The following is an 11,831-nucleotide window of genomic DNA, read 5'->3' as shown; positions in this document are numbered from 1 at the left end:
GGTGCGGGGGCGGCGCCCCAGCGACACCCCCCTGGGTGCAGAGCCCGTGGGCGCTCGCCAGCCGGGCACAGGCCACACTCCTCTCTGAGCCCCGGTGTCTCCCTGTGTAAAACGGCCCTGGAGAGAGGTCCGAGCCCACCTGGCTAAGGGAGAAGTGAAACGAGGCCCCGCCATTGCGTGTGGGGTGCGGGGCAGCAGCCAGAAAATGCCATCCCCACCACCCCGCCCCCCGCCCCGCAGCTCCGCCTCCCAGCGCCAAAGCGCCCAGAATCAGCTGTGGTTTGATAAGGGGTCTTGCCATCTCGGGAATCATAATTATCATAATGACAGTCATTCACGATTATTGAGCACCTACTATGTGCCAGATACGGCGCTGGGTATTTCAGATGCTTTTTACCCACTGTGTTTCACGCCGTCTCAGACGCCTTTGGTTGCAGAAAAACTGTGCTGCTTAGAATCACTGGTAGGCGGTGTGTGTGTGTGTGTGTGTGTATGTGTGTAAGAAATCACCCTTGAGTGCAAATCCTGGCTCTTCCTTTTTCTGGCCACCTGACCTCTCACCCAAGTGTTGTCACATCTGTGGCCTCAGTTTCTCCATCTGTGAAATGGGGGTGATCATAGAAACCACTTCGAGGATGAGCATGGGGATTAAGTAGGAAGGTGCTCATAAGACGCCTGGCACACCCCGAGCCTTCGGGGAATGCTGCCTGGGTCTGTTACCACTTTTCACGATTTTACCCATATGTACTTGTTATCTTTTTTATATCCAGATGGAACTCACATACTATAAAATTAACCGTTTTAAAGTGAACAATTCAGTGGCATTTAGCGCACTCGCAATGTTGTGCAGCCACCACCTCCGTCTAGTTCCAGAACGTTTCGTCGCCTCAGAAGGAGGCCTGGTACCCACTAAGCTGTCACTCCCGCTTCCCTCCCCCCGGCCCCTGGCATCACCAATCCGCTTCCCGTCCATGTAGGACCAGCCTATTCTTGAGATATAGGAGGAATCGCAAGGCATGCGGCCCTTTACACACTCACTGTGTTTATCACCATCCTCACAGCAACCCTGTGAAGTGGGGGGCGCGTGTCCTCTCACAGAGCAGTAGCCTGCCGTGCAGGGAGGTTGTCACTTGCCGGGGCAGGTGGCCCAGTGGGGGATGCACAGCCTGGTCAGCAATGCCCCCCGAGGCTCTCACCGCCCCCCCGTCGGCCATGCCCCTTGATCCAGCTTCTCTTTGCAACGGGCCATGTCCCGTGGGGGTTATGAGGTGGGACCCCGGGGTCGGCTCTGCCACTCGCTGACCACGTGACCAGGGCAAGTACTTTTCCCACTCTGTGCCTCAGTTTCCTCCTTTGGTGTGAGCGTTAAGCGAGATGGTAAAGTAAAGGGTTTGCGATCGGCAGGAGCTTAGCAAGTGTCCCCGTGACTATGCGGCTGTCATTCCCAGTCTGTAGCTCAGGAAGCAGTCCCTGGAGACACATGCCCGGGGGCCGAAACCGGGACCTGCGGCATCTGGCCTCTCCGCCCCCAGAAGTCACCCCTGCTCCCCGCCTGCCCCTATACTAACTCCGTGGTCTTCGTCACCTGTAGGGCTGAGGAGGAGGGCGGAGCCCGGGCCCAGCTGCTCAAGTCCCTGCGGGAGGCGCAAGCGGGGCTGGCCGAGGCCCAGGAGGACCTGGAGACCGAGCGCTTGGCCAGGGCCAAGGCGGAGAAGCAGCGCAGGGACCTGGGCGAGGAGCTGGAGGCGCTGCGGGGCGAGCTGGAGGACACGCTGGACTCCACCAACGCCCAGCAGGAGCTCCGGTGAGGCTCGGCTTGGTGCGGTGTGTGGGGGGGCGGGACTCAAGTGTGAGCTCTCGTCTGCACTGAGGTTTAGTCACTCGCTCAATGGTTGCTTGGGCACCAGCTCTGGGTATGGCCTGGGCCGAGCTGGGGACAGAGATGAGTCTGACGTAGGTGTTGCCCCTGGGAGCTGCCGGTCTCGGGGGAAGCATTTTCGGGCCAAGGACAGACCCGATCCAGGGCAAAGCGTGCTGTGGTGGAGAGTGGAGTGTGGGAAGGGAGGGCCCCCAACCACACCTGTGGCAGAGAGTCCAGGAAGACCTCCTTGGGAAGGGGCCTTTCGAATAGGGTTTTGAAGGATGAGCAGGAGTTCACCCTTAAAGTCTCACTCCTCCCACAGCATCCCCCTCTAGATCCCCCAGGGGAATGAGGTCCCCATCCTTGGAGAGAAACAATAAACAGGTCCAGCCACTGTCGGGGGCTCCCCCAGAGTCCCTGCCTTCCTCTGTTCTGAAATTCTGTTCCCTGCCCATCCCTCACCCGCCAATCAAAGGTCCAAGAGGGAACAGGAGGTAACAGAGTTGAAGAAGGCTCTGGAGGAGGAGACACGCATCCACGAGGTGACGGTGCAGGAGCTGAGGCAGCGCCACGGCCAGGCGCTGGGCGAGCTGGCGGAGCAGCTGGAGCAGGCCCGGAGGGTGGGTTGGAGCAGGAGCGGGGGGGACGGCGGGGGGCCTTGGGAGGAGAGGGCGGGACGCCGGGTTGGAGGAGGTTCCTCTGGCTGGTCTAGGCCGGCCCTTCTCTCTGGGGTTCTCTCCTCGTTTCTCCTTTCGTTCCGCGTTAATTGGGTACATGCTGCATTCCTGGGGGCCCAGCGGCGAACCAGACAGCCGGCGCTCCCCTCCCCGTGGAGCTCACGGCATAGCGGGAGAGGCAGAGAGTAACAACATAAACACATTCGCGACAGATCTCGGGGTGGAAAGTGCCAAGGGAGAGTGATGAGCAGAAAAAGGGGATCAGGGGCTAAGTGCCGGGTTTGTGATTTAAAACAGAGGCCACGGAGGGTTCTGTGAGGGGTGACACCTGAGTAAAAAAACTGAGGGAGCTGAGGCGCGAGCCACGTCGGCATCAGGGGGAAGCGTGTCCCAGGCAGAGGGAACAGAGAATGCAGAGGCCCTGAGGCCGGACTGTGCCTGGTCTGCTTGGCGGGGGGAATCTTAACCCTTCACATGCCTCTCTCTCTCCCCCGCCAGGGCAAAGGCGTGTGGGAGAAGACCCGGCTGGCTCTGGAGACCGAGGTGTCTGAGCTACGGACGGAGCTGAGTAACCTGCAGAGCACGCGTCAGGAGGGCGAGCAGCGGAGGCGCCGCCTGGAGTCACAGCTGCAGGAGGCGCAGGGCCGGGCGGGCGACGGGGAGCGGGCACGGGCGGAGCTTGCCGAGAAGCTGCAGCGAGCCCAGGTGAGTGGGGCGGCCAGGGCAGGGGTGGTCTCTGCGGAAAACACTTACAGTTTTTAACTTCCGGATGAACGGAGTGTATTTGTTAGGGAAAGGTTAGGCTGCTGTGAGAAAGAGACCCCAGAATTCATCAGCTTAAATACAAGACACCTGCCTTTCCCGCTCAAAAAACAGGCTCCAGGTAAGCGTCGAGTCTGGCGGGACACTATGCTCCATGAGGTCGCTCAAGACCCAGGCTTCTTCATCTCGTCGCTCCGCCACCTCTAGGAGCGTGGACCTCACTTCAGAGTGGAATCTGTGTTGTGGGCACATCTGGGCCGCAGCTCAGAAAGGGATGGAATTTGCATATATCGCCTTGCTTGCATTCCATTGGCCACAGCATAATCACATGACCACAGCTAGCTGCAAGGGAGGCTGGAAAATGTCGTTTCTAGCTGGCGGCCATGGTCCTAGTTAATAGACTAGGACCAGGGGAGAATGGATTTGGGGGGGGCAGTTGGATCTGCCCCAAACGGAACCATGCTATGTAGCGGTCACTGTACCAAGCACTTTACATATTACAAAAATAAAAGCGACATTAAAAGGAGAGCGCGAGGGCTGAAGGCAGGAGAACTAGACAGCGCTATCCAGACGCAGTTTCTTCAGTGACGGTAAAGTTCTGTATTTGGGCCGTCCGCTTCACTAGCGAGCACTCGAAATGTGGCAAGTACAACTGAGGAGCCGGATTTTTACTTTTATTTAATTTTAGTTTCAATTGAAATAGCCACATATGGCTGGGGGCTACACAGCTCAGAGCCCCTCTACCTGGGCTCAGATCTCGGTTCCACCGCCTGGAGCTGCATGATCTTGGGTTTCCTTTGTGTAAACTGGGAATGACAATGGCTTCTAGTTCACAGGGTTGGCGTGTGAATCCGATGAGCCAATAGTTATAAAGCGCTTAGAATCGTTCCTGGGGCATATTTTGTTTATTTGTTTATCTGTTCATCAGTCAGTGGACACTGGGTGTTTCTGCAAACACTGCTCTTGCACGCATTTTTGCATAGAAATACGTTTTCATTTTTCTTGGGTATATTCCTCGGAGCGGAATTGCTAGGCAATATGGAAACTCCGTGTTTAACCGTTTGACGAACTGCCAGACTGTTTTCCACAGCAGCTGCAGCATCCTACATTCCCTCCGGCCGTGTGTGGTCGTAGGGACCGGAGTTGGAGGAGCCGACGGGGTCGGCTGGCTGGAAGCTGCCATTAAAAGGTTCCCCTTTCCCACAGGCTGAACTCGAGAACGTGTCTGGGGCACTGAGTGAGGCCGAGTCCAGAGCCATCAGGCTGAGCAAAGAGCTGAGCAGCACAGAAGTCCAGCTGCATGACGGCCAGGTGACCGCAGCCCACCCTCATCACCCAGCCCCCGACACCTTCCACCCTTCTGCCCGCACCTGACATCCATCCTCCCCTGCCCCTCCAGGAGCTGCTGCAGGAGGAGACCAGGGCGAAGTTGGCCTTGGGGTCCCGGGTGCGAGCCTTGGAGGCGGAGGTGGCAGGGCTGCGGGAGCAGCTGGAGGAGGAGGCGGCCGCCAGGGAGCGGGCGGGCCGTGAGCTGCAGACCGCCCAGGTCCAGGTGAGCGGACCTGCAGCGGGACCTCAAGGGGACATTTAATCCCCCAACCTGTTCCTCCCGGGTTCCCCAGCTCAGGGAGGGCTCCACCGCCCGAGCAGTCATTGGCCAGCGTTCTGGGTACCAGTCCCACCTCTGACTCTCCCTCGGCCCCCAGCGCCTGTCAGCGCAGAGCCCCGTGCTTTCCTGCCTCATTGCCCGCTTTCCATCCACACAGCCCCGGCCCTGCTCAGGCCTCATCCTCTGCCACCTGGATCCCCATCTCAGCCTCCCTCAAGCCTCCCTGCCTCCAGTCTCTCCCCTTCCAGCTTATCCTCCGCATGGCCTTTCCACTCCCAGAGCTGACCCTGCCTTTCCCTTGCTCACGGCCTCCTGTGGCTCCCAGCTCACCCTGGACAGAGCCCACGCCTCTCGGCTGGGCGTCAGAGGCCCTGCCTGCTCTGGTCCATCCTTCATCTTTAGCTGTGTTCACCTCTCATGTCTCCTTCATCACTTCACCTGGGAGACACCTTTCATTCTCCAGGACTTAGCATCAGCCTCTCCTGTTGTGGGAAGTCCCTGACCATGCCGCTCTGAGCTCCCCAAACCCTCTTTCTCCCCAATTTCCACTCCAATCACCCTGAGCTGGCACACTCTTTGCCCATGAGTCCCCCGCCACACACACAGACACGCCGAACCGGGAGCTCCTTCAAAGTTAGATCAGAGTTAGATCAGAGTTAGATCCTATCAGAGTTAGATCCGGTCCCTAACATAGGCTGATGTTTGAGAGGCCCTAAGAAATACCTGTTGAGTGAATGCGTGTTGAATGCATATCTGCAAGTGTCCTTCTTCAACTGGCAAACTCCTATGCGTACTTTAAGATCCATCTCAAATGTCTCCTCCTCCAAAAATTCTCCCTCGAATGCCCTAAACAGATTCTGAACCTCTCCTGTGGACTCCCATACTTCCACCTCAGCCTCCATCACCCCGGCTGTGACACTCAGTCTCCCCCATCAGATAGGGGGTTCCCCAGGCCAGAGCTCCGGTCCCGGCAAAAATAATTTTAATCTCTTGGAGGAGCTGGGGCTCATAGAAGTCACAACCTAGTCCTACCCCAAGGCAGGAGAGCCCAGGGGAGCGGGTCATTTCCCACCTCAGGCCTCAGTCCCTTCACCGCGAAATCGAGCGCTACCGACCCACACTCTGGTCACGGCCATGACTGCCACCCACCCCATCTCCTCCTCTGCGCCCCCAGCTCTCAGAGTGGCGGCGGCGCCAGGAAGAAGAGGCAGGGGCCCTGGAGGCGGGGGAAGAGGCACGGCGCCGGGCAGCCCGCGAGGCCGAGGCCCTGGCCCAGCGCCTGACCGAAAAGACAGAGACGGTGGAGCGGCTGGAGAGGGGTCGCCGGCGGCTGCAGCAGGAGCTGGACGATGCCACCGTGGACCTGGAGCAACAGCGGCAGCTCGTGGGCTCCCTGGAGAAGAAGCAGCGCAAGTTCGACCAGGTGGGCACTCTGGCTCACGCCGCTGGGACGTTGGGATGCTGAGCCGTGTTGCGAGCAGTCAGTGATGTGTGATGTCACAGGTCCACTTCGAACCTGGGGGGGGCCCTCGGGTGAGAGGCTTCTTCCCTCTGAGGCCGTCAAATAAGACACCCACCCATTCCGACTTAGGTCTCTTATTACGTCCCAGAACAATTATTAGCAGCTCCGCCTTTTACTCCCAAACGCGTCCTGACGGTCCCCACTCGTGGCGTGCCTCAGGCGAGCCACTGTCCCTTTCGGCCTGAGCGTGGCCATCTGGGAAATGAGGATAATAATATTAAGCCTCTGGCAACCCGAGGCTGAAACAGAGCCCCAGAGCCCCAGAGCATGAAGATCAGACAGCCCCGAGGTTCGTGTCCCAGATCAGCCGTTTCTGGCCGCGTGGCCTGGACAAATTCCTTAACCCTCTCTGTGCCCCGTTTTCGTCATCTCGAAAACGGAGGCATCAGTCACTATTTTGCCTTCACCTTCGAGAGATATTTTCGCCGGATATCGAATTCTAGCTCGAGGGTTGTGTTCTTTCGACGCTTCGAAGAGGTCGTTCTGTTACCTCGGGCCTCCGTGGTTTCAGATGAAAAGGGAACCACCTGTGTGTCATGTGTGGTCCTGTGCGATGTGTTTTTCTAGCTGGTTAAAATTTTTCTCTTTGGTTTTTAGCAGTCTGACTATATGTACAGCTCTGTGGTTTCATACGTGTCCTGCTTTGGGATTGCCAAGCTTCTTACAGCTATGGGTTGGTGTTTTTGATCAAATGTGGACATTTTCAGCCGTTATTTCTTCAAATATTTTTCCGCCCCATTTCCGCTCTTTCGCCTTCTTCCTGGACTCTAAATATGTTTGTATTTGCTTAATTCTGTCCCATAGGTCACCGAGACTCATCGTATTTCTTTTTTTTTTGATTTGTCAGTTACAGTTGACGTTTAATATTATTAGATATTAGTTTCAGGTGGACAGCATAGTGGTTATTTATATAATTTATGATCCCTTGGATGAGCCTAGTCCCCACCTGGCACCATGCAAATTTATTACCATATTATTGACCATATTCTCTATGCTGTGCTCGACGTCCCCATGACTGTTTTGAAACTCTCAATTTGTACTTCTTAATCCGTTGACTTTCATCACGCAACCCCAACCCCCTCCGGTCTGGAAATCACCATTTTGATCTCTGTATCTCTGAGTCTGTTTCCGTTTTGTTTGTTCATTTATTTTGTTCTCTAGAGTCCACGTATAAGTGACATCGTGTGCGACTTGTCTTCCTCTGTCTGACTTATTTCACTCAGCGTAATACCCTCTAGGTCCATCTATGTTGGCAAATGGTACGATTTTCTTCTTCTTTTATGGCCGAGTAATATTCCATCGTACATACGTGCTCCCTCTTCTCCCTCCAGTCATCTGTTGATGGGCGCTTAGGTCGCTTCATATCTTGGCTGTCGTAGGTAATGCCGCAATGAACGTAGGGATGCAGATAAATCTTTTTGAATTAGTGTTTTGGATTCTTTCGGATAAATACCCCAAAGCGGAAGTGTGGGGTCATAAGGGAGTTCTATTTTTAATTATTGGAGGAACCTCCACACTGTCTTCCGTGGTGGCTGCACCGATCTGTGATCCCACCAACAGTGCACGAGGGTCCCCTTTCCTCCACGCCCCCGCCAATGCGTGTCGTTCGTTGACTTATTGATGATGGCCATTCTGACAGGTGTGAGCTGCTATCCCATTGTGTGGTTTTAATTTGCATTTGTCTGATGATCAGTGACGTTGAGCATCTTTTCGTATGTCCGTGGGCCATCTGTATGTCCCCTTTGGACAAACGCCAGTGTAGGTGCTCTGCCCTTTTTGTAATTGGGTTGTTTGTTTTTTGAGCGTTGAGTTGTATGGTTCTTTATAAAGTTTGGATAGTAACCCCTTATCAGACGTATCGCTGGCAAACATCCTCTCCCCTTCAGTCGGCCTCCTTTTTGTTTTGTTGACGGTTTCCTCCGCCTCTGTCTGTCATCTGTCTCTGTCCCTGGCGGCCCCCACTTCCCCCACCCCCTCGTACACTCCTTTCGGCTAATCGATCTCCCCCCACCCCGTCTCCCCCAACCCGAAAGCTCCTGGCAGAGGAGAAGGCAGCCGTGCTGCGAGCGGTGGAGGAGCGTGAGCGGGCGGAGGCCGAGGGCCGGGAGCGGGAGGCTCGGGCGCTGTCGCTGGCACGGGCGCTGGAGGAGGAGCAGGAGGCGCGCGGAGAGCTGGAGCGCCAGACGCGGGCCCTGCGGGCAGAGCTGGAGGCCCTGCTGAGCAGCAAGGACGACGTGGGCAAGAGCGTGAGTGGGTCCCCCACCCCCCGCCCCGCGCCCAGAGGCGCCCGTGTGACAGCCGCGTGCGCACTTGGCGTTGGGAGAGAGACACAGACGCGCATGTGTGCCGTCACGTGCCAAACGCGAAGAGAGTCAGCCATCCAAGTCACGTGCTCGCGCAGAGCTGCTGACCCGGCACCTGAGAGCTTCAGATAATAGACGGATCGTGCGCAGGTGGTTAATAAAATATGTTTCAGGATGATTCAGAATGAGACGTAGTAAGCGGGTGTCCAGGAAGTGGTCAGTGAGTGAGTGAATGAACGAACCAGGATGGGCATGTCGTCCTGGGGTGCCCCCACTCTGTCTTAGGCTAGACTTAGGGCCCTGCCCCCCTCAGTGACCCAGCGCTTGGTGCTCACGCTCCCTCCCCACCAGGTACACGAGCTGGAGCGAGCCCGCCGGGTGGCAGAACAGGCGGCCAGCGACCTCCGAACACAGGTGACAGAGCTGGAGGACGAGCTGATGGCGGCCGAGGATGCCAAGCTGCGCCTGGAAGTGACCGTGCAGGCCCTCAAGGCCCAGCACGAGCGTGACCTGCAGGGCCGGGATGAGGCCGGTGAGGAGAGGCGGCGGCAGCTTGCCAAACAGGTACCCGCAGGCCGGGCGGGACGCGGCGGGGTGCCCGCCAGCACGAGGGCTGAGAGGTCTCACCCCCACCCCCAGCCGCCCCCCAGTGTCCCTACCCAAGTCCCACCTGCTAGCCCGCCAGCCTCCTGTGCCACGCCCCGCTCCCCACTATAACCCACGAACCCCCACGCAGGTCCTACTGGCCCCCTGGCATGACCCCTCAGACATCCTCCACCCACCACACCTGTCCACCCACCATCTGCTAAGCACCAGCCAGCACTCTACATCACCCACCCTGCACCCAGCTCCTCCTCCATCCACCTCACCTACTGGAAACCACCTCCTGCCCCAGCCACGTCCCCGTCCCCCAAGCCTGGCCCGCCACATCCCCCAACGCGCACCACCCGCTCTGGACCAGCTCATCCACACCCCCTCCACCCACGAGCTCCCTCTCTCATTCGCGTGCTCTTTGGCACCATTTATTCATTGCTCACTCAGTCCTACGGTGTGCAGCCGGCTAGGCCCTCTGCCAGGTGATGGGTGGGTGCTGAGCAAGGGAAGGGCGGGGTAGGGTTTAGGGTGGAGCGTAGCAGGGGCACAGGTTCGGGGCTCCAGGCCCCGGCCGGGGCTGGCGTTTGGACATCTATGTCACGGGCCTGCAGAGGGAGCCTGGGCCTCCCGTGCCTGAGCACGCCCCTCCCGGCCTCCCCCCAAAACCTCCAGCTGCGGGATGCAGAGGTGGAGCGGGACGAGGAACGCAAGCAGCGCGCTCTGGCCGTGGCCGCCCGCAAGAAGCTGGAGGCGGAGCTGGAGGAGCTGAAGGCGCAGACCGCGGCCGCGGGGCAGGGCAAGGAAGAGGCGGTGAAGCAGCTTCGCAAGATGCAGGTAGGGGGCGGGGCCTGAGCCACTGGGGGCGGGGCCTGAGCCGCTGGAGGCGGGGCTGGAGCAGAGGAGGGGAGCCCCACCTGAGCTCCTGGCGGGAGACCAGCGTGGAGCCCTCCCTGCACCTCACGAAGGTCACCCAGATTAGTCACCACCCTTATAAACACCCATGTCCCAAAGGCTCACTCGGTTCTTTTGATCGTCTTTATTTAAAATGCTTATTTTTTAAGTTCAATTCCTTCATTTAATTTTTGAAAGGGAAATAGCTTAGGTTTTTTTCCTCCCCAATTATGAAAGTTATACTTGGTCGTTTAAAAACTTTTTTTTCGATGATAACGATGTAGGTTCGTCTGTTGGAAACAAATGTCCCAGTCTGGTGGGGATGTGGATGATGGAGGCAGGCTGTACGGGAAACTGTACCTTCTAGCCAATATTGCTGTGAACCTAAAACTGCCCTAAAAAGTCAAGTCAAATTTTTTTTTTTTTTCAAATATACAACTGGGCTCTTGGACATCTATAGTGTGGCGAGTCCAAAATTCTAATCATATACTAGATTCTGAAGACTTAGTACCAAAAAGAAAAGGTAAAATATCTTGATAATTTTTAGTTCGATTATCAATTTTGGATGTATCAGGCTCAACAGAATATAGTGTTCAGACTAACGTCACCTGTTTCTTTTTACCTTTTTAATGTGGCTACGAGAAGAGAAAAAAAACAGCATATGTCCTCGCAGTATATTTCAGTCGGGCAGTGCTGGCGCAGAAAGATCCCTCCCCAAAAGTAAAAATCGCCAGCCACGTCGTCACTGAGAGAAAAGCCCTCCACGGAAAAGCTACTGTTGTCAAACAAATAATAATATTAACAACAGCGATGACAATTGTCCTCCTACTCGACTCCCAAGTCCGCTGCTGTCTTCGCTGTGGCTGCGAACAGCTACCCACTGTTATTCTAGTGTAAAGAGGTAGAGTGGGTTTTTCGAACGGTGGCAGACATTTAGTTTGCGTTTTATTTTTCTTTATTTTAACCACCGATGACGAGAAAACTTTTATACTGGCACCCTCACACCCTTTCAGAAGCAGCGTGGCCGGGTAGCCAAGTGGCGAAGGGAGTAGTCTCTGAGGCCAAGAGAACCAGGGTTCAAGTTCTGACTCTGCCACTTCCCTCCCTCGCTGTGTCGTGAACCCCTCTGCCAATGTTTCTCCACCTGTATAGCTTTGCCATTGTTATCTCGACTACAGAGTCCAAGCGTCATAGCCATTTTAGGCTTCCTCTAATTTTAAGGAGTTTCTTTTTTAAAGAGGAGGCAGCAGAGGCCCAGAGAGGGGGAGGGGCTGGCCCAAGGTCACACCGCAGTTGGCCGGGGTGGCGGGGGAAGCCCAGGTTTGCAGGGCTCTGGGGGAGCCGACGAGTCCCACGGGGCTGCTGCGGGGGTGGGAGGTTCCCCCTGAGTCACGCCCAGGCTGAGCACGCCCGCTCGCTCCATTCCGCCCAGGCCCAGATGAAGGAGCTGTGGCGGGAGGTGGAGGAGTCGCGCAGCTCCCGGGAGGAGATCTTTGCCCAGAACCGGGAGAGCGACAAGCGCCTTAAGGGGCTGGAGGCGGAGGTGCTGCGGCTGCAAGAGGTGAAGCCAGGATGGGCGGGGCCCTGGGGTGGGAGGCGGGGTGAGGGTGGG

The 11,831-nt window shown here is 56.8% G+C and overlaps 1 protein-coding gene across 1 annotated transcript in view; it reads left to right on the top strand.

Moving 5' to 3' along the window:
• MYH14 (myosin heavy chain 14) overlaps positions 1-11,831 on the top strand; it is a 64,545-nt gene that overhangs the window by 43,273 nt on the left and 9,441 nt on the right. Inside the window, 11 exon segments of the mRNA XM_025048203.1 lie at positions 1,389-1,417; positions 1,456-1,804; positions 2,337-2,481; positions 3,037-3,243; positions 4,507-4,611; positions 4,700-4,852; positions 6,084-6,332; positions 8,465-8,677; positions 9,086-9,298; positions 10,001-10,162; positions 11,652-11,780. Coding sequence (XP_024903971.1) covers positions 1,389-1,417; positions 1,456-1,804; positions 2,337-2,481; positions 3,037-3,243; positions 4,507-4,611; positions 4,700-4,852; positions 6,084-6,332; positions 8,465-8,677; positions 9,086-9,298; positions 10,001-10,162; positions 11,652-11,780 — 1,954 coding nt within the window.

The sequence above is a fragment of the Pteropus alecto genome, unplaced genomic scaffold, assembly GCF_000325575.1.
Source record: "Pteropus alecto unplaced genomic scaffold, ASM32557v1 scaffold41, whole genome shotgun sequence".
Lineage (NCBI taxonomy): Eukaryota > Metazoa > Chordata > Mammalia > Chiroptera > Pteropodidae > Pteropus > Pteropus alecto.
This window is presented reverse-complemented; position numbering and strand designations above follow the sequence as displayed.